General features: G+C 41.5%; 1 protein-coding gene across 3 annotated transcripts in view; it reads left to right on the plus strand.

Annotated features, from left to right (window-relative positions):
- Nucleotides 1–20,917, plus strand: part of PDK3 (pyruvate dehydrogenase kinase 3) — a 74,319-nt gene that overhangs the window by 3,911 nt on the left and 49,491 nt on the right. For all 3 annotated transcript variants that reach the window (XM_025438855.3, XM_025438847.3, XM_025438860.3), the window contains exon 2: nucleotides 17,782–17,923. In XM_025438855.3, the coding sequence (XP_025294640.1) occupies nucleotides 17,782–17,923 (142 nt within the window). The remainder of the gene's footprint in view (nucleotides 1–17,781; nucleotides 17,924–20,917) is intronic.

Consider the following 20,917-nt stretch of genomic DNA (forward strand, 5'->3'; position numbering starts at 1 on the left):
AATCGTATGTTGAACTCCCGGGTTCAGTATATTGATAGCCACATGCTGCTTTGTCTATCTTGCATGTATGTGCAGTCTGTTAGATTTTCTTATTGAAACCATGCTTGTTTCAGAAAACTTCTTTTTTTTTTTCCTATATTAAGACCAATTTATCTTTCAGATAATCTGTTCTTTAAAAATTTGGTGGTGGGGTGCCTGGATGTCTTCGTTGGTTGAGCGCTGGTCTTGGTTTTGGCTCAGGTCATGATCTCCGGGTGATGAGATCGAGCCCCGCATTAGGCCCTGGTGTGGAGCGCGGGACCTGCTTGAGATTCTCTCTCTCCCTCTGCCCCTCCCCTGTAAAAAGTCTTCAAATAAGTAAATAAAGTCTTTTAAAAAATGATTTGGTAGGATCCCCCTGTGAAACCTTTTAAACTTAGTGTCTTTGGGGACTCTTACTTTTTGACAGCTTTCTGTATTCTCTGGTATTGATCTATATGGATTTTCTGTTCTAGAGTACATTTTGTTATATTTCTTTAGAAAATTATCCTAGTCATTGAGGTTTTAAGTCAATTTATAGCTGGGATAGTAATCGTCTATCAGTCTTAATTTTCTCTGTGGCTGTTCCTCTGTTTTATATTTGTTCTCCCCTCCCCTTTCTTTTTTTTTTTTAAGATTTTATTTATTTATTCATGAGAGACACACAGAGAGAGAGGCAGAGACACAAGCAGAGGGAGAAGCAGGCTCCATGCAGGGAGCCTGACATGGGACTCGATCCTGGGTCTCCAGGATCACGCCCTGGGTCGAAGGCAGGTGCCCAACCGCTGAGCCACCCAGGGATCCCCTCCCCTCTCCTTTCTTGATTAAATTATACAGTCATTTATGATTGGATACGTTTATTAGTTTTATGACTTTTGTTTTCTAGTTCATTAGTGTCCACTTTGACTTTGTTAATTCCCTCTGATCTCCTCAATCTCCTCCTGTTTATTTTGTTATTCTTTTTCTTCCGAGTTGGGCACTTGGCTTCTTTTCTGTTTTGCTGTTTATTTCAGTACTTGAGGCCACAGTTGACCCCTCTGTTACTCACTGCTTTGGCAGCTGACGTGTCTGTATATGATCCTCTCTCCTCTCAGCTCTTCTGAATCTTCAGATTCTTGTTCTTCTGTGAACTAGGAGTTGTTGAGTTTTTAAGATTTCAGGGAAGTACATCCTGTATTTTAATTTTATGTTTAGTTTTGTTGCATTGTGATCATGAAATGTTGTCCGGATTATTTCTTTAATTTGCGGATATTTGTAGCCCAATATATGGTTATTTCCTGTGAAGGTTCCTTGGGCAGCAAAAAGATGATTATGTTCTCAGGTTACAGAGTTTAGTATACCATACGTACCATATTAATTATGTTCTTTAAGTTTCCTACACCTTTACTTTTTCTAATCTACTTGATCCATCATGACCTGGGAGAAGTTCAAGTCTCCTAATGGATTTTTTTTTCTCCATATCTCTTACAGTATTTCCTTGATACCTTTTTGCTGCTTAGACATTCTTTTTTTTAGACTTTATTTATTTATTCATGGGAGACACATAGAGAGAGGCAGAGAGGCAGAGACACAGGCAGAGGGAAAAGCAGGCTCCCTCTGGGGAGCCTGATGTGGGACTCCATGTGGGACTCCATGTGGGACTCCATCACAGGACCCTGGGATCATGACCTGAGCTGAAGGCAGATGCTCAACCACTGAGCCACCCAGGCGCCCCAATGCTTAGACAGTCTTAACTGTCATGTCCTCATTGCAAGATATACCCTTCAGCGATACAAAGTGCTGCCCTCTTGCTAGGGTATTGCCCTTTAGCCTAGATTCAACCTTATTTGATGTTGAGATCTTAATCCGTATTTTCCCCTTGTTTACATTTTCTGGTAGAGCATTGCTATTTTATTTTGTGGGGTTTTGTTTTCAGTCTTTTATTCTCAGTCTGAATTACTTAATTGTTGTCTTGAAATGTAGTTCAAAGTTGGGTTTGGCTTTGTGAATCAAACTTTCTTTTTTATGTGGTTAAACTTAACCAATGCATGTATTTGTTGATATGAAAGATCTGTCATCTCTAGTGATAAACATCTACATTTTTCTCTTGCTTTCTATTTTTAATACCTTGATTTTTCTACTGTATTATCTATCTTATTTGCTTTATTATAGTTCTTTTTAACAATTAGGTTTGAATTTTCGGTTCCTGTGATTATCGTAGGCCTTCGTCCCATAAGGTCACCACTAGCCACTTGAGCCTGTTTAACACTTGAAATGTGGCTAGTGTGACTGAGAAGCTGAATTGATACAGATTTAAATTTAAAGCTGAAACTTGATTCAATGACTTGGAAAACTTCTAACTATGTTTAGAGCAATTTAGATATGTGATGCTACCTTAACTGTAAATTTGATGAAATCTCATTATAGGTCAGTTATTTCTGATAGAAATTTAGGTTTTGAATTGAGTTGTGCTGTAAGATGCACAGTGGATTTCAAAGACTTAAGATAAGAACTGGCAAAATATCTCAATATATTTTTATATTCCTTGTAGACATGATGATGTTTTGGATACATTGGGTTAAATGAAATATAAAAACTTTCACCTGTTTCTTTTTGCATTACTGTGGCTGTTACGCAGTTGTCAGTTAGACATGTATCTCACATCATGTTTCTATTGGACAGAGGCTTCCCATAGTATGTATTAATTCCTTAGTAGGAGTGAGAGAAATAGCTCATTTTCGTGTTTGGAATAAGCATTTATCGATTTTATTTCTCTGTATAACTTTCACAATTTCCCCCCTCTGAACCTGTTATCCTCAGGATTTTTGGACTAGTGTATTGTCTTTTTTTTTGTTTTTTTTTGTTTTTTCTGTATTGTCTTTTGAAGGGCAGTTCATGCTAATGGTGGCTCCTTATTACATTTGCAAAAGTGTGAGTTCTGTCTTTGCATTAAGTAGTTGCTAATGAGTGAAAGCTCCACTTAGTGGTATGAGGAAAGGAGAGTTTGGACTGTTAAGATATACATTAATGACGGAACCTCCTGAATCTTGAATGAGTTCATAGGAAATGATTCACATTTGCATTCGGACCTCCTGTTTCGTCTCTCATTCTCACTCTGGCCAATTCTGGTTCCCTCACTTATCACTTGGATTCTCTCCCTGCAGACTGGCTTCCCATTTGTTTTATTTCCTAGTTCCTTTGCACTTGTCTTTTGCACAGCTGCACTGGTTTCAGGGGTGTTTGTTTGCTCCTGTCCTCCTCTCATTTTTACTCCAAACCATCCCTTTACAGAGGGCGGCGCCTGCCCCTTCTTTGGAACCTCTCACAGCTTCCTCAGCTGCTTGCTCTCTGCAGTGTGGGTGCTCCCTGCTCCCTCATGGGTGATTACTGGCTCCATGTAAAGGTTATTAGACATTAAACACCTTCGTTGTTACGTAAGTTTAAACTTCCACCATGTCCCCACATTTAAATATAGCATCTCCCAAATAAAACCACCAGAAGGCAGGTTGTCTGACAACTCTGCCTTCTTTTCACAGAAAAGATTTCTGCCACCATCACGCTGCTTCTGTGAACCTAGGAGCCTTTAGCTATTAGAAGGCAGGTTTCTTTATTTTTACTGTTCTTGAGCTTTAAGGGCCGGCCACCTTCTGTTTTTCTTTAGAAAGTATTTTAAGATTCTGATACCCACTGAAAAGCTGGCTTTGGTTTCAAATGACTGCTCTTCGAAAAGTCTTGGTCTTTAAAGTCATTTTGCTCCTCGAAGCCTGATCACCACTGGAGAGAACAGGGATTTTGTTTCCAGAGGAGATGAAAAAAAAATTTTTTAAAAAAATTATCACAATAGGAAAAAGGAAAAACAATTGTGTTTTGTTTCTGAGTGTGTTTATTTTGTACCCATACATATATGTACATGAATCACCTTTTCTCCAAGCAGGAAGGTCTTTCTACTCTGAAGAGTTGCCAAGAATTAGACTAACCTGTTTGGAGACAGAAGCCAACTCTTCGGAATTAAAGAGGAAGAGAACAATTTCAGTTAGGGTCAAGATGTCTAACTTGGCTTCATGCATCTTGATCGGTATTTGGGGCCTTCATGACCCGCTAGAGTTGGGTTTCAATGTAATTTGGTTTATCAGGCTCTGGGCACCTAAGTTGTGGCTCTGGCTTCACTGTCTTTGCAGTTTTGTGTGGGAGTCTATAGTCTTGAAGGGGAGACATGGCCACACTTGCTGACCTACTGAAGGGTGGTAATTTGTTAGGCTGTTGGCGAGATTCGAGAAACATTGAATTTGTTACTGGATGGAATCAAAATATTACTGCTTTTCCTTTTCTTTTGTATCATATGGGCATTAAATTATTTGACTTATGTGGTAAGCTGAGGTCAGAGTTGGGCAAATGCTTTTGTTTTAGGAATACCATAGTGGAAGATAGGTTGTCAGACTATATGGCCCGAGGGCCAGCCCCCTGTTTTCTTTTGTTTTTTAATTCATAGACTTTATCCTTTTTTAAAAGATTTTATTTATTTATTCATGAGAGACACGCAGAGAGAGAAGCAGGCTCCATGCAGGAAGCCCGATGTGGGACTCATCCCGGGACTCTGGGATCATGCCCTGAGCCAAAGACAGGTGCTCAACCGCTGAGCCACCCAGGCATCCCCATAGACTTTATCTTAAATAGTTTTACATTCACCACAAAGTTGAGCAGAAAGTACCAGGAGCTCCCACATACAGCCCTTCCCCAAATACAGCCTGCCTTGCCATCAACATCCTGCACCAGTGTGTGCCATTTGCTAATAATCCATGAACCAACATTGGCCCATCATTATTATCCAAAGTCCATAGTTTATGTTAGGCTTCCCCTCTTTGTGTTGTACAGTCTGTGGATTTTGACAACACTCATTTTGGTCAATTAAGTTTTGTTGAAACATGCCCATTTATTACATATTGTCTGTGGTTTCTGTCCCTTCACAACAGCAGAATTAACTCTTTGGCCCACAGTGCCAAAAATGTTTATAGTCTGGCCCTTTACAGAAAGTTTTCGACCTCTGGTCTAAGTTAATTGTACCCTATTAAAGTAGCTCACAGTGATTGCTCTTAATTTGCATTTAAATGATGAAGATCTGTTTCTCCCATTTGCTAGTGAAAGTAAATATTGGCTATCCGGAGCATAACTTGGAGTTAGCGGAGACTTTTTCAGGTGGTCTACATAAGGTATGTGCCCCTGAGAGGAATTACCATGTGGAAAGCAAAATTCAAGTGTACTAGTTTCTCCACAGCCCTGCCACACTGAGGTTTTATGATTTTAATTGTATAGTAGGTAGCATAGAAGCTAAATGTTTTCCTTTTTTTCCTGTGTGGGTTTATTCTCTGCATTTTGTGTATAAACTGTCCTTGACCATTTACTAACTGGAATCTGGAGTTTTAATCATTTGCAAGAATTCTTTGTATGTATTTGGCATGGTAACCTGTTGTGCGGTGTAAATACTGTTTTCCACTATGTTCCCTTTTTTGGTAATTAGTATATAATTAAAGACATTTGGAAAGAATATCACCTATAATTCTTCCATCCATTTTTTTGTGATAGCCTTCCAGCTTTTGCCCACATATTTGCTTATGTTAATACTGACTGCTGGTTTCCTTTTTATTTAGTGCACAGTCTGAATTTTTATATACTCGGTCATTTACAGTGCTTTTATCATGGTCAGATTTATCACCTGTAGCATTTTGCAAATCATTACTAAACCCCTCTGGAATTTATTCCCATTTCTGACGGGGCTTTTGTAGCTGAGTCACTTTTACTCTGTTCTGTTGTTTAGTTGCATAGCAACAATTATTAAGACCTCAAATCTTTCTTTGTTGTTTCTGTTTTATCACATGCTAAATTCACAGGGTAGTTTATATTTGTGGATTCTATTCAGTAGGACAGCTTTTCTGATTTTAACTAAATATATGTTAACTTTTGCCTTGTAATTTGTGTTGAAATTTGGTAAGGGCAGTTTCTTATTATTACCATAAATTTTTTTTAGAAATTCTTGCTGTTCTTGCCCACTTACTCTTCCTGGTAAATTAGTTAACTTACAGGAAAATGTGCTAAGGGGACTGTGAGTGGCTTACCGGGCATTAGTTGAAACTAACCTGGAAGCATTCAGGTAGCCCATTTCACTTTTATGGTGGCGGTGGGGCAGTCAGTTTACCTCTATACTTCTGGGGGCAGAGCTGGATTTGATTGAGATCTCTGGTGGTATCCTTCATATCCCTCAAAGAGAACCCTATTCCTGGTCAGTGTCTATCTTTACTGAGATTATTATACTTTCTGCCATAATGAATGGCAGAAAAATTACAGCAAACTATTACATTTACAAAGGTCTATATTTATATTCCCTCTAATTGAATAGTTGGGGTTCTAACTGAATTGTAGATTATTTCCTTAAGCATCACACAAGCAGTCGTGATTTTATTTTCATTCTTGGACTTGATATGTGATTCTGCTTGGCCATTTGAGTTGTACCAGTGTTGCTTGCTTTCTTACTAGGGCATGGAGGTCAGTATATAATAGTTTCACTGTTGGGAATAAATTATAAGTATCTCTCTAACATTTTCCTGGAGCAGGAAGTTAAATATTTCCCAGTGTCTTCTTGGCCAGAAAACAGTAGGGCCCTTTGAAATTTGTAACGTACCTTTTTCCAACAAATTGTTGGGTTTTCACAGACCAGAGCATTCTCCTCGTTTCATCTGAGCCTTTCCTTGGATCTGTTCTGGTAGAGTATAATGTTTCCTTAAACTTGGGGGCAGATAGTCCTTGTATAAATTTGGTTGATTCCTCCTACTTTTGATGTTAAGTAGAAAGCAAAATGGTAATTGCCATTTTGCTTTTCCCATACTGGTCAGGTAATGTGGTCAAGCGAGCACTTTATTTCTAATCATCCCTTTAACTACTTGCTCATAGTGAGCGTCCCTTTCTCTAGAAACTGCCCTTTGGACAGAAGGAGGCCACTTCTTTGGTTATCATTCTTTCTGGATTCTCTGCCATGTCATCTCAGGCCTACATACTCATATTCCTGCTTCTTTAACCCCAGCTTGGCTTCAGTAGAGCTGTTCAAGAAGAAAATTAAAATGGACTCTCCAGAAACTGAAAAAGATTCAGCTAGCGTTTTCTGAGTACTTGCCAACACTAAGTATAAAATATAGTATCATGGAAGTCTCACAACAGTTGCGCCATGTTACAAATTGGGAAACTGAGATTCAGGGCAGGTCAAACAGTAGAGCCAGGGCCCCTCTGACCTGCTCATCTCACCGGCCTCTGTAGCCGAGGATGTAGACCAGGATTGGGCACAGTGTGGGGACCCACTAGAAGGGAAGGGTCCACCAGTGTTGCCACCTGTCAAGAGTCACTGCACCCTCAGGTACAGCCATTTCCTCTATGGATGTGGCCAGCAATACTTATTTTTCCCATGTAGGATCATCTAGAGGGGAAGGAGAATAAGGATGCTGGTGACGCTGAAAAGTCTCTTAAGACTATGAGGGGGCAGCCCAGGTGGCTCAGTGGTTTAGCACTGCCTTCAGTCCAGGACGTGATCCTGGAGACCTGGGATCGAGTCCCACGTCAGGCTCCCTGCATGGAGCCTGCTTCTCCCTCTGCCTGTATCTGTCTCTGCCCCCCATCCTTTCTGTGTCTCTCATGAATAAATGAATAAAATCTTAAAAAAAAAGACTATGAGGAATTTCTTGGCCAGTTTTCTGAGAGGCTGAACCAAATCTCAGACATGAAAATAGAGACCAAAAATAGATGGGTAAATAACCACTTGTCTGAGCCTAAGGAAGTTGTGATTTGTTCTCCCTGGTTGGATTTTTTTGTGTGTGTGAATCAGGTTACTCGGTGGTCTTTAGTCTTGCTGCTCCTGAGAATAATCTGGGGTGTGCCTAAAACTAGTGGCACCTGCCCCTCATTGAGGCCAATTAAGTCAGTCTCTGGAGGGAGGGGCTCCCGGGCTGGCATTCTGGGTGACTCAGGTGACTGTAGTGTGTTCAGAACCACCACATTGGACGCAGTAGATTTTTTTTGCCTAAGCCTAAGGGTTGTGAACCCATTCAGGGGATGGAGTGTGGGAGATGCTGAAGGTTGACACTTAAGTAGTTGGGAGTTCATCAGCGTTACTTGAACACCTGGATGCAGAATGAAGTGGAAATTAAGCTTTAGGAAATTGTCCAGGTATAGTCCCCCACTACCTTTGAGAAACTTACAGATCAATGAGAAGCAGGGGAAAATACATAAATTTGTATGTGCTAGCCAAAATTTATGAGGCCTGTGACTTTGTGGCATGCTTTCCTGCCGTCCCTACCTCTCCCTTGAAGGTTTCTGTGTAATAGGGGTGGTTTCGGGGAATGTGTGACATGTTTACCTTCTTGTCCTTCATCCAAAGTGTCCTTGGAGGGCAGCCCGTGTGGCTCAGCGGTTTAGCGCTGTCTTCAGCCCTGGGCCTGATCCTGGAGACCCGGGATCGAGTCCTGCGTTGGGCTCCCTGCATGGAGCCTGCTCCTTCCTCTGCCTGTGTTTCTGCGTCTCTCTCTCTCTCTCTCTCATGAATAAATAAATAAAAAATCTTAAAAAAAAACAAAAAAGCCAAAGTGTCCTTGGAGGCTTTCTGGGTGGAGAACACAATTAGAAGAACACATATAAAAGTGTGTACTGTTTTTCTTGATTTCTGGTTCTTTTTCTTGGCTGCCTACTCGTAGCAGTGCTCTCTCCAGATTGTCCCAGAATTGACATATTAGGCAAGATTGGTGTAAGATAAATAACTGTATAGAGATACAAACCAAAATTTAACCCTCTCAGATTCACCCAATGAGAGCTTAAACCTAGAGATCATCTCTCCAACCTTCCCAATTTTATATGTGGGCAAATAGAAATCCCAAGTGAGGAAGAGACTGCCCGAGTTATCAGCTAGTTGTTGACATCTTGGCCACCTCTTCCAAGGTGAACCAGAAATTATTCTTTCTAAGAGGTGAGGGGAACTTATATTTGTGTATCACTCCCTGCCAGGCATAATAGTAGGCAGATGTAGCTGTAATTCTTCCATCATCCAGGTGGAGTAGATATTTCCATTTCTTGGATGAAGATGCCAAAGCTTAGATGATTTAAATATCCTGCCAAAGCAAAGTTAGGGGCAAAACCACACTTAAAATTCCAGTAGATGGAATCTTTATTTTCTTTTCTTTGTTTCTTTTGAGATGAGAGAGAGGTGTAGGAGCAGAGGGGGAGAATCTTAAGTAGGCTCCACGCCTAGTGTGAGGCTGGAAGTGGGGCTCAGTCTCACAACCCTGAGATCATGAGCTGAGCCAAAATCAAGAGTCAGACTGAGCCACCCAGGTGCCCCCTCAAATAGATGGAGCTTTTAAACCTGTGCTTTTTTTCAGTTCAACATAGTAAAATATTTCATTTAACGTAATATGCCACTACCCTGATCTACTTCTTTCCAGCGAACGTAGTCTCTGTTAGTAATGCCAAGGTTTTGTCTAAATTTGTTCCACTAGACAATCAGGAAATTGCACACTCTAATGCTCATCTAGACTTATCATTTCCAAACTATCAGACTGATTCCTACTTCATTTACTTACACTGAAACAATTCTCACTCTGAGGACCACCACCACCTGTTAGCCTGCTTATTCTCTCTGGGTATATAAGAAGCAATCTATGTGGACTTGTACCCAAGTCTTAATTTCTGGTGTCTACCAGCAGTGTGAGTGTGAGCAGATCACATAATTCAGTGTGTTTAGCTATGTAATAGAAATGATAGCATCTAATCATAGACTTGTAGTACTGGTGAAATTGAGAACATGGGGCACAATGCGTGGCACATGGTTGGTGTTCAGTAGATGTTGGCTCTGCTTTTATTATGGGAAGTTAGTGACACAGCATTTCCTGGATGAAATCAGCTTCCTGCTAAGAATAAAAGCTGCATAGAGATCTCTCAACCTTGAATGTTAATTATCTTAAAGTTTGTTGGCTGAAGGTCCCAGCTATAAAAACTGATCATTTTCCAAGAAACATGGCACTTTCAGTTCATTTGTGCTTTGAGCCTGACTGGCTTTGGATCCCCTTCATTCACTGTAATGGTTAACTTAACATTTTGCCTCATTTAACCTTGAAGATGAGTACATGGTGACCTTTACTTAAATGTTCCTGCTTCCATGACAATGGGGCATCCTGGAATTTACCAATCCACCATTAGGACTAGATTCTAAAGCCCCTTCTGGAATAAGGTTGATAATGAGTCTTTGTGGTAGCTTCGGCTACAGTTGTTACTCACATGCTCTAGCATGTCAAAGCTCTGCTTGCGATATCAGTTCCGAACACATCCATGCCTCTTCCCTCCACTCTCTGGCCTGATGCATCATACTGACAGTTACTGCACTTTATTATCACCTTCCTCCCTACCTTTGGCTCCTCTTTCCCTAACTTGAAGGATTTACAACCTCTGACCAAATATATAGAATGGAGTGGTCTGTCTACAAGAGGAGTTTATCACTACCAGCAAATATTATCTTGCATCCCTGAATTTTATTTGCTATAGTGAGTGTATGCTAAAACTCACTAGGTATTTTGATTTTGAGTTCTAATCAGGACATGTCTATTAAATACCTGCAGTGTGTTGCATATTGTGCTAGTAGACTCTTCAGTGTTGTGAGGAATCCTGGGACCTACAGGGCAAAGAACTCAGTGAATGGGGGGACTGGCAGAGGGGTTACCCAGGCAGAGGACACAAATGGTGGTCTCACAGTGAAATCTATTGCTTTGGCCTCACCTGGCATACAGAAGGTCAGGTTTCTCACTAATCTGTTTATGGACACATATCTACCTTCAAAGAGCAAACCAGATTCTAGAGAGAGGATGAGAGCAGTAGTGGATGTTACTCACTTCCCCTCAGCACACAGGTAGATTCCCCTCAGGGAAGGTTCCACTAACCCTCACCTACCTTAATTAAGAACCCCATCATGATCACCTTGTATTCTTTTTTCCTATAAGAACAACAAAAATCATTACATGAGTCTCCCACCTCCATTACATATGGTAGCACATTCTATATGAGATTTTTATATTCTTTTTAGAAAATAGAATGGCCCTAGTTATTGGAAGACCTTTTTTAGAGGACTGCTTTTAAGGGGCTCCTGGGTGGCTCGGTCAGTTGAGCGTCCTACTTGGTTTTGGCTCACGTCATGATCTCAGGGTTGTAAGATCGAGCCCTGTGTTGGGCTCTGTGCTCAGCTTGGAGTCTGCTTGGGATTTCCCTCTCTCTCTGCCTCTCTCCCCCCTCACACATGCTCTCTCTTTCTGTAGAAAACAAATAAATCTTAAAAAAGAAGACTACTTTTAAAAATAATCTTTTGAATGACTGGATATTCCCCCCATGTAAATATACAATATTGTAATTTATTTTACTCTTTCCCTTATTGTTGGATATTTAGGTTGTTTACCATGTCCCTACGAAACCTTTTATTTGAAAAAATTTGGAAAAGTTGTAAGAATGATACAGTTAACACCCATGTTTGGCACCTAGATCCACCAGTTACTTCGCCATATTTGCTTTTTACCTTTACCTTCCCCACCCATCCCTCTTCCTGTCTCCTTTCTTCCCCCTCTCTCTACACGTGCTTTTTTGCCTGAACCACTTGAGAGTAAGCTATAAATGTCACGGCTTCCGCTAGATACATAAGTATGTATATCCTAAGCGTAAGAGTATTCTGCTAATAACTGAATATTCAAATTTCCCCCCATGGCTGGTGGCTCTGGTATTGGACAGCTCAGGTCTAGAACATACTCAACAGGCACTATGGCCAAGGAAGCTGCTGAGCTAGATGCAGTAGAGCCCAGGAGGGGCTTCTGCCTTGGTAATGTATCATCGATAGAGGGTGGGAATGACAGGTAGGGCTGGCTGGCTGAAAACCTTCTGAGAATGACCTGGAAGCCTGGAAGCAGTAGGGTCACCTGATCCTCAGAACATTAGTAGGCAGCAGTTATCTGTAGGTAAAGCAAAAGGCTGAAGGAAGCTCTTCTCTAATGGCACTGAGTGAACTACTTAAGGAGAATTAGGGATTCTGGTGTGGTGTTGGGACCCCACCAAAAAGCACCCACCTAGTAACCAGGTATTTGGAGTCCTCACTTAGTTGGTGTTTGAAGGCTGCTTTACTCTGAAGGATTACTGCACAAGTGTAGATCACCAGATGTCTGAGGAAAGCCACAGTGAGAAAGAGAAGCTAAGATAAATACATTGTCCCCGAAAGATGACCACACAGGAAACAAGTTCAGGCAATAAAAGAGTGCTTTAAAATGTAACTTGAGAAATAAATTATCTTCTGCACCTCCTCATGAACATCTTAGGGCAGGTTGTGCTTTGTAAAGATGGCCACAGTGGTGGTTTTCTAACATGTGCCCTTGCCAGCCCTCCCTCAGGAGAAGGGGGAATCTGTTCCCTTCCCCTGGAGTCTGGACAGGCTTTGTGACTTCTGAGCCTGGGTCATAAAAGGCCATGCAGCTTCACCTTGTTTCCTGAAGCCATGCAAGAATCCAGCTAACCCCAGGCCGCCATGTGAGGTAGCCTATGAATGAGGCCACCAGGTGTAGTGCTCTGGCAGGCAATCCTAGTTGGCAAGTAATCGGCCCAAGGTTCAGACTTAAAAATGAGGAGCCTTCAGAAGCTTCTAGTTCCGCACTGTCTAGCCACTGCCCGCGCCCCACAGCCCTAGCCTTTAAGTTCCCAGCTGAGGTCCCAGACAAGCCATCCCTCCTGTGTCCTGTCTGAATTTCTAACCCATGGCATAATAAAATAGACATTGGACTGAAAGAGGTAGTGTGATGTCTGGATGTTGTTGGGGTATTGAATTTGATAGGGAATGAGATGTGTGTGAAATCTCCAGTTTCGGGCTCTTTGGCTCTGAAGTTTCTGACTCACCATTAGTAATAATAACCAAACACAGTCTGGCCTAGAGTGGAGGCAGCCTGAATTGGTAGGCTCCCAAGTTACCTATTTTGATCTCTCTTTATATTCAGGAATACGTTTTTCCAAATAAAGGGAAACTGAAAATTCTCAAGCAGTGAAGTAGTATTTCTAGACACAGAGCAAACATTTTAAAAGTATAAGTGAAGCTTTTCTTTTGAAGGACAATTCAGTAATCATTGTTTAGCCATGGTAAGTCCAAAAATTAATTACTTATGATTAAAAAATTCAGTGTTTTCAAAAGATTGAAATCTTACAAGTGTAACTGGAGAAAACGTGGAGCTGTCCCTAAAATATTATTTTCTCAGTTATATTTTACCCATTTTGGCATGATTAGTGGTAAAAATACATTTGCAGACTCAAACATTTAATTGGCAGTATTTAGGGGGAAAAACAGCATCACTAGAATGAGCTGGTCATTCTGTTGGTTATTGATGCCTTACTCTAGTTTTTCCTTTTCTTACTGTCCTTTTTCACTCCCTGATTCCATTACTGCCTCTTCCAAACCATTCCCCACCAAGTGTTAGAACTGAAACATGTGGACAAAGATAGCCATCAGGGGACTCTCCATTTGGGGGGGGGCATGTGCTCAACCTTCTGCTTAAATTGTAAGATACACTATCAGGTCAGTTTATTAACTGAAAAAAATATTCTACTTCCTGTAAACTAATCAGAAAGAGGATTTAAGACTTACCAAATACACAGACCATTGTGGAAACCAGGTATAAAGAATAATTCTGAACTCTTGCTCTCAGAAGGCTAGTCAGATATTCCTTTTTTACTGGTAACTGTCACCAAGATGGCTCCCTGCACCTGCTTGAAAGTCATTTGTGTTTCTGTGTCTGTTCATTTTTATTAAAGACTTTATTTATCCATTCATGAGAGACACAAAGAGAGAGGCAAAAACATAGGCAGAGGGAGAAGCAGGTACCCTGCAGGGAGTCTGATGTGGGATTCGATCCCAGGACCCTGGGATCATGACCTGGGCCAAAGGCAGACACTCAACCACTGAACCACCCAGGTGCCCCTATGTCTGTTCATTTTATGTCTTGGTGAATGGAAAGTTATTTGGAATCTCTTTAGACAAAACAAATCATACCTTTTGGAAATGTAGTAATTGTCTTCAACTTCTCAATGAGAGGGCAAAGTATGAAAAACAGAATAGACTAGGGCGCCTGAATGATGCAGTCTGTTGAGTGTCCAACTTTTAATTTTGGCTCAGGTTATGACCTCAGGGTTGTAGGATCATGCCCCATGTTGGGCTCCACGCTTGACATGGAGTCTGCTTAAGAGTCTCACTGCCTCTCGCTCTGCAACCCACTCCCCACTTTCATGCTTTCTCTCTTTCTTGGATAAAAACATACATCTTTTTATATATATAAAAAAAAATAACAGAAGAGAATTGAAGGGTCACCAAATGAGCACAAAAACACTGAAGAAATACACACGAATGGAGTTAAACTAATGACTTCATTTTATTCATCAAGTCCCAGAATGTTCCCTGTCCCTCACCCACTCCTTCATCATCCACTGAACTGATGCTAGGAAAAAATGTCACTGGTAAAATTGAATAAGGTGAAGCATACAGAGAAATGCAGAATAAAAATAGAAAATCAAAATTAAGGAATGCAGAGAAGCCAAGTAAGTGGGGAAAAAATGAAGCTGAATAACTGGAAAGAGTCACTGGAAAATACTCAGTATGCCAGAAGACTTATAAAACCTGAAGCCTCTTAGAGGACATTCAATTAAAACCAAAAGGCTTTTTTTTTAAAGTTTACTTAAAAAAGAAAAAAAGATTGTTGGAACCCTTTGATTTAAACTGAGTATCCAGCATTAATACATAGGATAAAATACTTCCAACTTACATGAGCAAAACCACAGAAAGGTTATAAAAAAGTTGGACCTTTCATACTTATTTTTAGGTTCACTAATTAACTAAAAAAGGCTTACCTCCTTGTTTAAGCTGATGTATAATTAAGGTATCTGAGTACAAAGAATTCATCTCTAAAGCTAAATACGAATGTAGGAGGCAAAACCTGAGATTTTTCAGATAATTTTTTTAATAAAAACTTCTGAAAGTATTATCTTTCTGGCAAATCATTGAGAAACTACCATAGGTCAGGTACTCTTATTGGTGCCATGGGGGATACAGAGACAAAACAAGGCTCTTTCTATGCTAGTTCACAACGAGCTGATAATCCAAGATGACTAGAATAACTGCCTCCTGGTATTTGGTTATCTTCGACCATACCAAGTTGTTGAATTGTCTAGTTAGTGCAGAGTCGACTAATGTACACATCAAGGCCTTTTATTTTAAAATAAAAAGAAGTGGATAGTAGGAGCACAACTTAATTTAATCCTTTTTAATCCCTTTTTAATTATGTAGAATCATCAAATGAGCAGAGGCAACCGCACTCAACCAGAATGCAGCCAGAGCTCTCAGGGCTTAGCAAGTATCAGGTTATTTGATCTGGCACCCCGTGGCCTCAGGCTGTTCTGCTTTATCATCATTTGCATCATTAGTGATGGCTATTTAATGAGCCCCCTCTTCTAAATTTTAAGAAAGTTGTTAATGTTAAACGTTAAGCACTTTTTAACCCTTGCTACACCTCTGTGAAGTAGGTACTGTTCCCACAGCTGTCCTTCCCCCCCTCCCCGCCCCACCAGGCGTAGAAGCACAATGACACTTGTCACCTGCCAGCCAGCTCCCACCTTTCCCATCGTGCCCTTTCTCTGACCCTGGGTTTCTAATTTGCTGCTCCTAATATGGAAGCTTAAACATGTAAACTTTAATGTCCAAAAAACTCAGATAATTTTTTAAAATCCTGCATTCATGCTGCTACTCACAGTTCCAGTCTGATCCCCGTGGGGCGCTTCTTCTTCTCCTCCGTCCTCTCACTTCCTTCTCCTGTAGGGAGAAGGGCAGCCTTCCTTCCGTGCTGGAAGAAAAGGTCCTCTCTATTTAACTGGGATGCAAAGTCTTTGTCGTGGTATGTGGAAAGTTAGATGCACATTTTACCTTAGATAATAACAGGTCCTTCATTTTGTGATGCGATTCCCTGTGGTTTAGGTATCAGCATCTTTAGTGCACTTAAAATGATTCAGCTCTTAGAATCCTACAGAACGTTTTTAGGAATGATACATATGATCTGAAGCAAAGCAGCCAGAGTCCTTTTAAATGTTAATCATCTAAAGCCAAATAAATGTGCATAGAGTAGATGATGGAAGGTCGTTGCTGGGATAATCACACCCCTTCTTCTTTACTGGGGGTGGGGGGGAAGAGTGGGGGACAGATCCTTGATGAATTAAAGATGCACCAGAGGCCTTCAGTGTACTCACCTGGGGTGAAGGAAGTAAGGGAGGGATTAAGACACCTTTTATTCTAACTTTTTTTTTTTTAATGGAGAAGAGGGCTCAGGGGTCAGTGGACAAAAGAAAGGTTCTGCAGATGACTTTCTCAAGTGGGTTCTTTTATTTCTAGTCTTATTCAGTGGGGAGAGGAAATGAATAAACCAGAGCTTGGCTGCAAGTGTTAGCAAATCAGATTTACTTCTGTGTCTCTGGTTTGCGGCCTGCATCACATTTGGAAGAATGAGAATCTGGAGGAGAAAAGTTTTATCCAAGGCTTGCTTGTTTCTCTCTGGGCCTGGCCCCAAGTTGCCCATGTCCAGACAGCCTTCTGGCAGTACGGAACATCAGAAAGGCCTCTGGAATGTGAGAGAGTTGGGACGGACCCAGAAGTATCACAGAGGACAGAAGAAGGACTAATGTTTATTGATCGCCTACTTCGTGTCAGGCTCCGTACACATTAGCACATTGAGTCTTTACAAAAACTGAACTTCTGTCCCCATTTTACAGGTGAAGGCAGCTGAGACTTAGAGCAATTAAGAAGCTTACTGAAGGTTTTCTGCCCCCAAAATGGAGGAGTTGGGGCTGAAGCACATTTCTGTCCCCAAAGCCCATGTCCTTTCTACCATACCCCCACCCCCCAGCCATCATTGGGTTTACAGAAGGGCTTGGGGGTCATGGAACTACTCTGCTCACAACAGCTAGGGAAGGGGCTCGTGTTTCCTTGTTCTGTGTACCTTTTCTCTCATTGTGTCCTAGTTACGTATATTTTATGCACAAGCAGCTCAGGACAACCGACAGAAGATTCTGTGACCTCCATCTTTATGGCCAACACTAGGTCTTACCTTCTTGGACATGTCAGAGTAGATCTCTCTGTTTCTGAGCGCACCTGTGTACTGGTTTCTCTGGCACATCCTAAGGCCCCATGTCTCGATCCGAGCAGGTCTGTGGCTGCTTCCTAGAGTAACAAAGTTCTGATCCCTGGAGAAACACATTTGAAGGAAACCTTGGGAAGCAGTTGACACACAGGAGGTGAATATTTGTGGAATGAATGGGTCTGTTGCCTTCTGGAAACCCCTGTGAGTGGGAGTGGATTTGCATGTTCTCTTACTTTTGTACTCGACACTTTTCCCACAGTATTTATTTGAAAACAAATTCAGATTATATCCCAGGTCATTTTTCTATCACTATTGGTAACACTAGAAATGTATTTGTGTTAAGAAGAAAACCCGCTTTCAAGGTTGCCTCTTGGACTAAATGTTCTTTTTCTATTCTAATTAAATTATTTTCTTAAACTTGTATTTCAGAGGATAAAAATTTAACTAGAGACTGCAGGGTTGTTTAATTATTTTCTCCTCCTAACCAGTAACCGTGCTATCATGAGAGCACTTTATTATTCCATCTGTTAGATTATAAAATCATGGAACATTTATTGTCTTTTAATAGGGCGAGATAATGCATGTGAGAAAACTTCATACATGTTTCTGCGAAAGGAGCTTCCTGTACGACTGGCTAACACAATGAGGGAAGTTAATCTTCTGCCGGATAACTTGCTTAACCGCCCTTCAGTAGGGTTGGTTCAGAGTTGGTAAGTAAATAATGTGGCTTTAGATGGGTCTTCCCATAATGCTCTGAACACTTGGCATTGAGACCATTCTCCCTAAAAGTACATGTACTGCATGTGTGGGAATGAGTCATTCGGGATAGCTGCATTTTCCAAGCAATTAAAAGTTTGTTCCTCTTTTCTTTTCTTTCTTTTTTTCTGACAACTTAAAATTGTTTTAATTAAAAGACTTTAAAACTGTGCTAGACAGCTTTCTTGACTTTTCAAATTTTATTTTTCGGTTATAAATGTAACTGCTCACTGAAACAAAAATTAGCACAGAAAGATTTAAAGGAATAGCAACACAGTGACCCATGGGAACAGGTCTGGAGTCCTCTGGGTGAGGGGATATTGCCACTTTTTGATCAAGTCACAGCCTTGCTTCTTTTATTTTCCTGTTAGAGTTTCTTGTTGGCAGTATTTCTGTTAAAGAAAATTAAGTCATTTAAAGGGGAACCTCGGATTGTAAAAATATCAGTGCCTAATGTGTTTCACTCGCCCTATGAAAATTTTTTTAAAAACTCAACACAGTATGACAAAGTTCAATCGTGTACAGCTCTGATACTTTGGGCACATGTTATTTAATTGAGGAAGTTGAATTTGTGGCAAAACTCTCCACTAGGTAAGCAGGGGGAGGTTGGTGAGTGGTAGGGTGGAAGAGCCGGTGGCATATTTTCAGAAAGGGATTTGCATATGTCTGAGAAACACTTGCATGTCTCCTGTGTGTTAAAGCAAGGTCCAAGTCCCTGTGGAGAAAGCTGGAGGAGTCGGGGAGACCAAAAAGTGCTCTCTAGCCAGTACAGAGGCAGTGCTGTGGGCGCACAGAGGAGCGGGCAGGGGGGCCGCGGTGGCTTTGCACTGTCCCTGGGTGGGCGGTGGAGGGGACAGCGACAGGGACATGGAGAGCACTTCAGGGGAAGGGAACGATGTGGACAGATAGGAGAACCGAGCCGTTAATTAGTTTTCATTTAAAAGGTTAATGGCAGCCAGGCTTCTGCAAGGGAGTGGACGTTGAACAAGTTATTCCTCAGTAATACTGATTACAATCTGTTCTTAGGGCTAAGCACAAATTGTCTGAGAAGCAGTATACTGGGTGGTCTGAGCCATGGGGCACCCAGTCCCTGTCCCAGATGAGCCACGGCTCCTGCGCGTGGTAGGCTCAGGGGCCCTGGTGTGCAGGGAAGGTCAGAGAGCGGTCGTGAGGGCCTGACGTCCATCGTCTGTCACTTTCTGCCCCAGAGGCAGCATGTGTTCCAGCAGGAGCAGCAAGGACCTGTTTGCTTGTGCTTTCTTTCTTGCTTCAAGACCATCATCAGAAATTTCCCAGCAGAAAGCGTGTAGGCACTGTTGGGGTCATTGTGGTGGGAATCTGAGGTCAGCTAGATGACCTCCGAGTCCCCTGGGCCTGGTGGGAGTGACAGTTGAGCATCTGTCACTTACCTAAAGGTTCCTTCAGGGGCTCCAAAGAGAATTGCTGGCAAAGTAGGACTCAGATTAGGGGGTCATCTCTTTCTTTGGTCTCATGTGTCTTCTGTAGCCATTCCAAACACCTGCATGTCACTTTAAAAAAAAATTAAATTTTGAGCTAATTTCCTAGATAGCAGAAAGGTTTGCAAAGCTAGCAGCAAGAATTCCCAAATCCTTCACCCAGAGTCACTAATTCTTAACATCCAACAGCATTTGTTCTGCTGTTCTCCTTCATATGCACACTCTCTCTCTGGATGTGTGTGTGTGTGTGTGTGTGTGTGTGTACGTACATGTGTGTACGTGTACTTTTAGGGTATATCATGTGTGGTACACACATACCTGATACACATTTTTTTTCCTAAACCATTTGGGTTAATGGTAGACATCATGCCCTTCTACCCCTAAAGACTTCAATATATATCTCCTTAGAACAACTCTTAGAAAACCACAGTATGATTATCAAATTTGGGAGTTTAACATTGGTCCAGTAATATTTTCTAATGTGGGAGACCTTGTTCTCATTTCATTAATTGCCCTAATAGTGCTCATTTATTTATTTATTTATTTATTTAAAATATTTATTTATTTTTATTTATTTATGATAGACATAGAGAGGCAGAGACACAGGAGGAGGGAGAAGCAGGCTCCATGTTGGGAGCCTGATGTGGGACTCGATCCCGGGACTCCAGGATCACACCCTGGGCCAAAGGCAGGCGCTAAACCACTGAGCCACCCAGGGATCCCCTCTTTTAAAAAAAAAAAAAAACAATCCCCACCCCAATGTGGGAATCCAGTTTAGGATCACACACTGTGCTTAGCTGTCATTTCCTTTTCCTCTCAGAAGTGACTCTTACTCATCACAAGCCATGAAGCCCACCTCAGCTGGAGTGTGTTCTCCGGGTTCTCCTGACTTTCAGGCCAGGAAGATCAGCAGCATCTTTGGCTCCTCTCACCCATGACTTTGCTCTTTAGTTGAACTACCTCCTTTGGAAGGAATGGGTGACCTCCTTAGAACGCTGCTGGCGTGCGATGGGGTAGAGGGCCTTGTTGCCTATGGCTGACTTTGCCCTCTGACTTGGCCCTCTCTGAGTGGTTTGACCTGATGATTTCAACAGTGCCTGATCCATAGCCTGATTTGCCTAGAGGCTTTTAGAAAGTATATCCAGAGTTGAACATACTTTAGTATCACGCATCGTTATAAAGTTCAAGTGAGGCTGATTACTAAAACATTATTCCTGTTTATGTATTTATATGCTTCGCAGTCAATTTTTTTGTTACTGGAGTACCCTCATCCTCCCTCCAAAGCTGGATAGCAGGATTAGTGGTAATTAATTGTTAGAAATAATTATATTAAGGGATCATTCTTTCCGGGCATGTTCAGATCCAAAGCAGAGATGACACACCTCTGAGTAATTGGTATCTCTGAATCCTCTCCAGATCTAGCAGGGTCTGTCTGGATCTAGCTGCTACAGTAACGTGCCTCTCTGCATCCCATTTTTCTATGTTCTCTAG

The sequence above is a fragment of the Canis lupus genome, chromosome X, assembly GCF_003254725.2.
Source record: "Canis lupus dingo isolate Sandy chromosome X, ASM325472v2, whole genome shotgun sequence".
Taxonomy (NCBI): domain Eukaryota; kingdom Metazoa; phylum Chordata; class Mammalia; order Carnivora; family Canidae; genus Canis; species Canis lupus.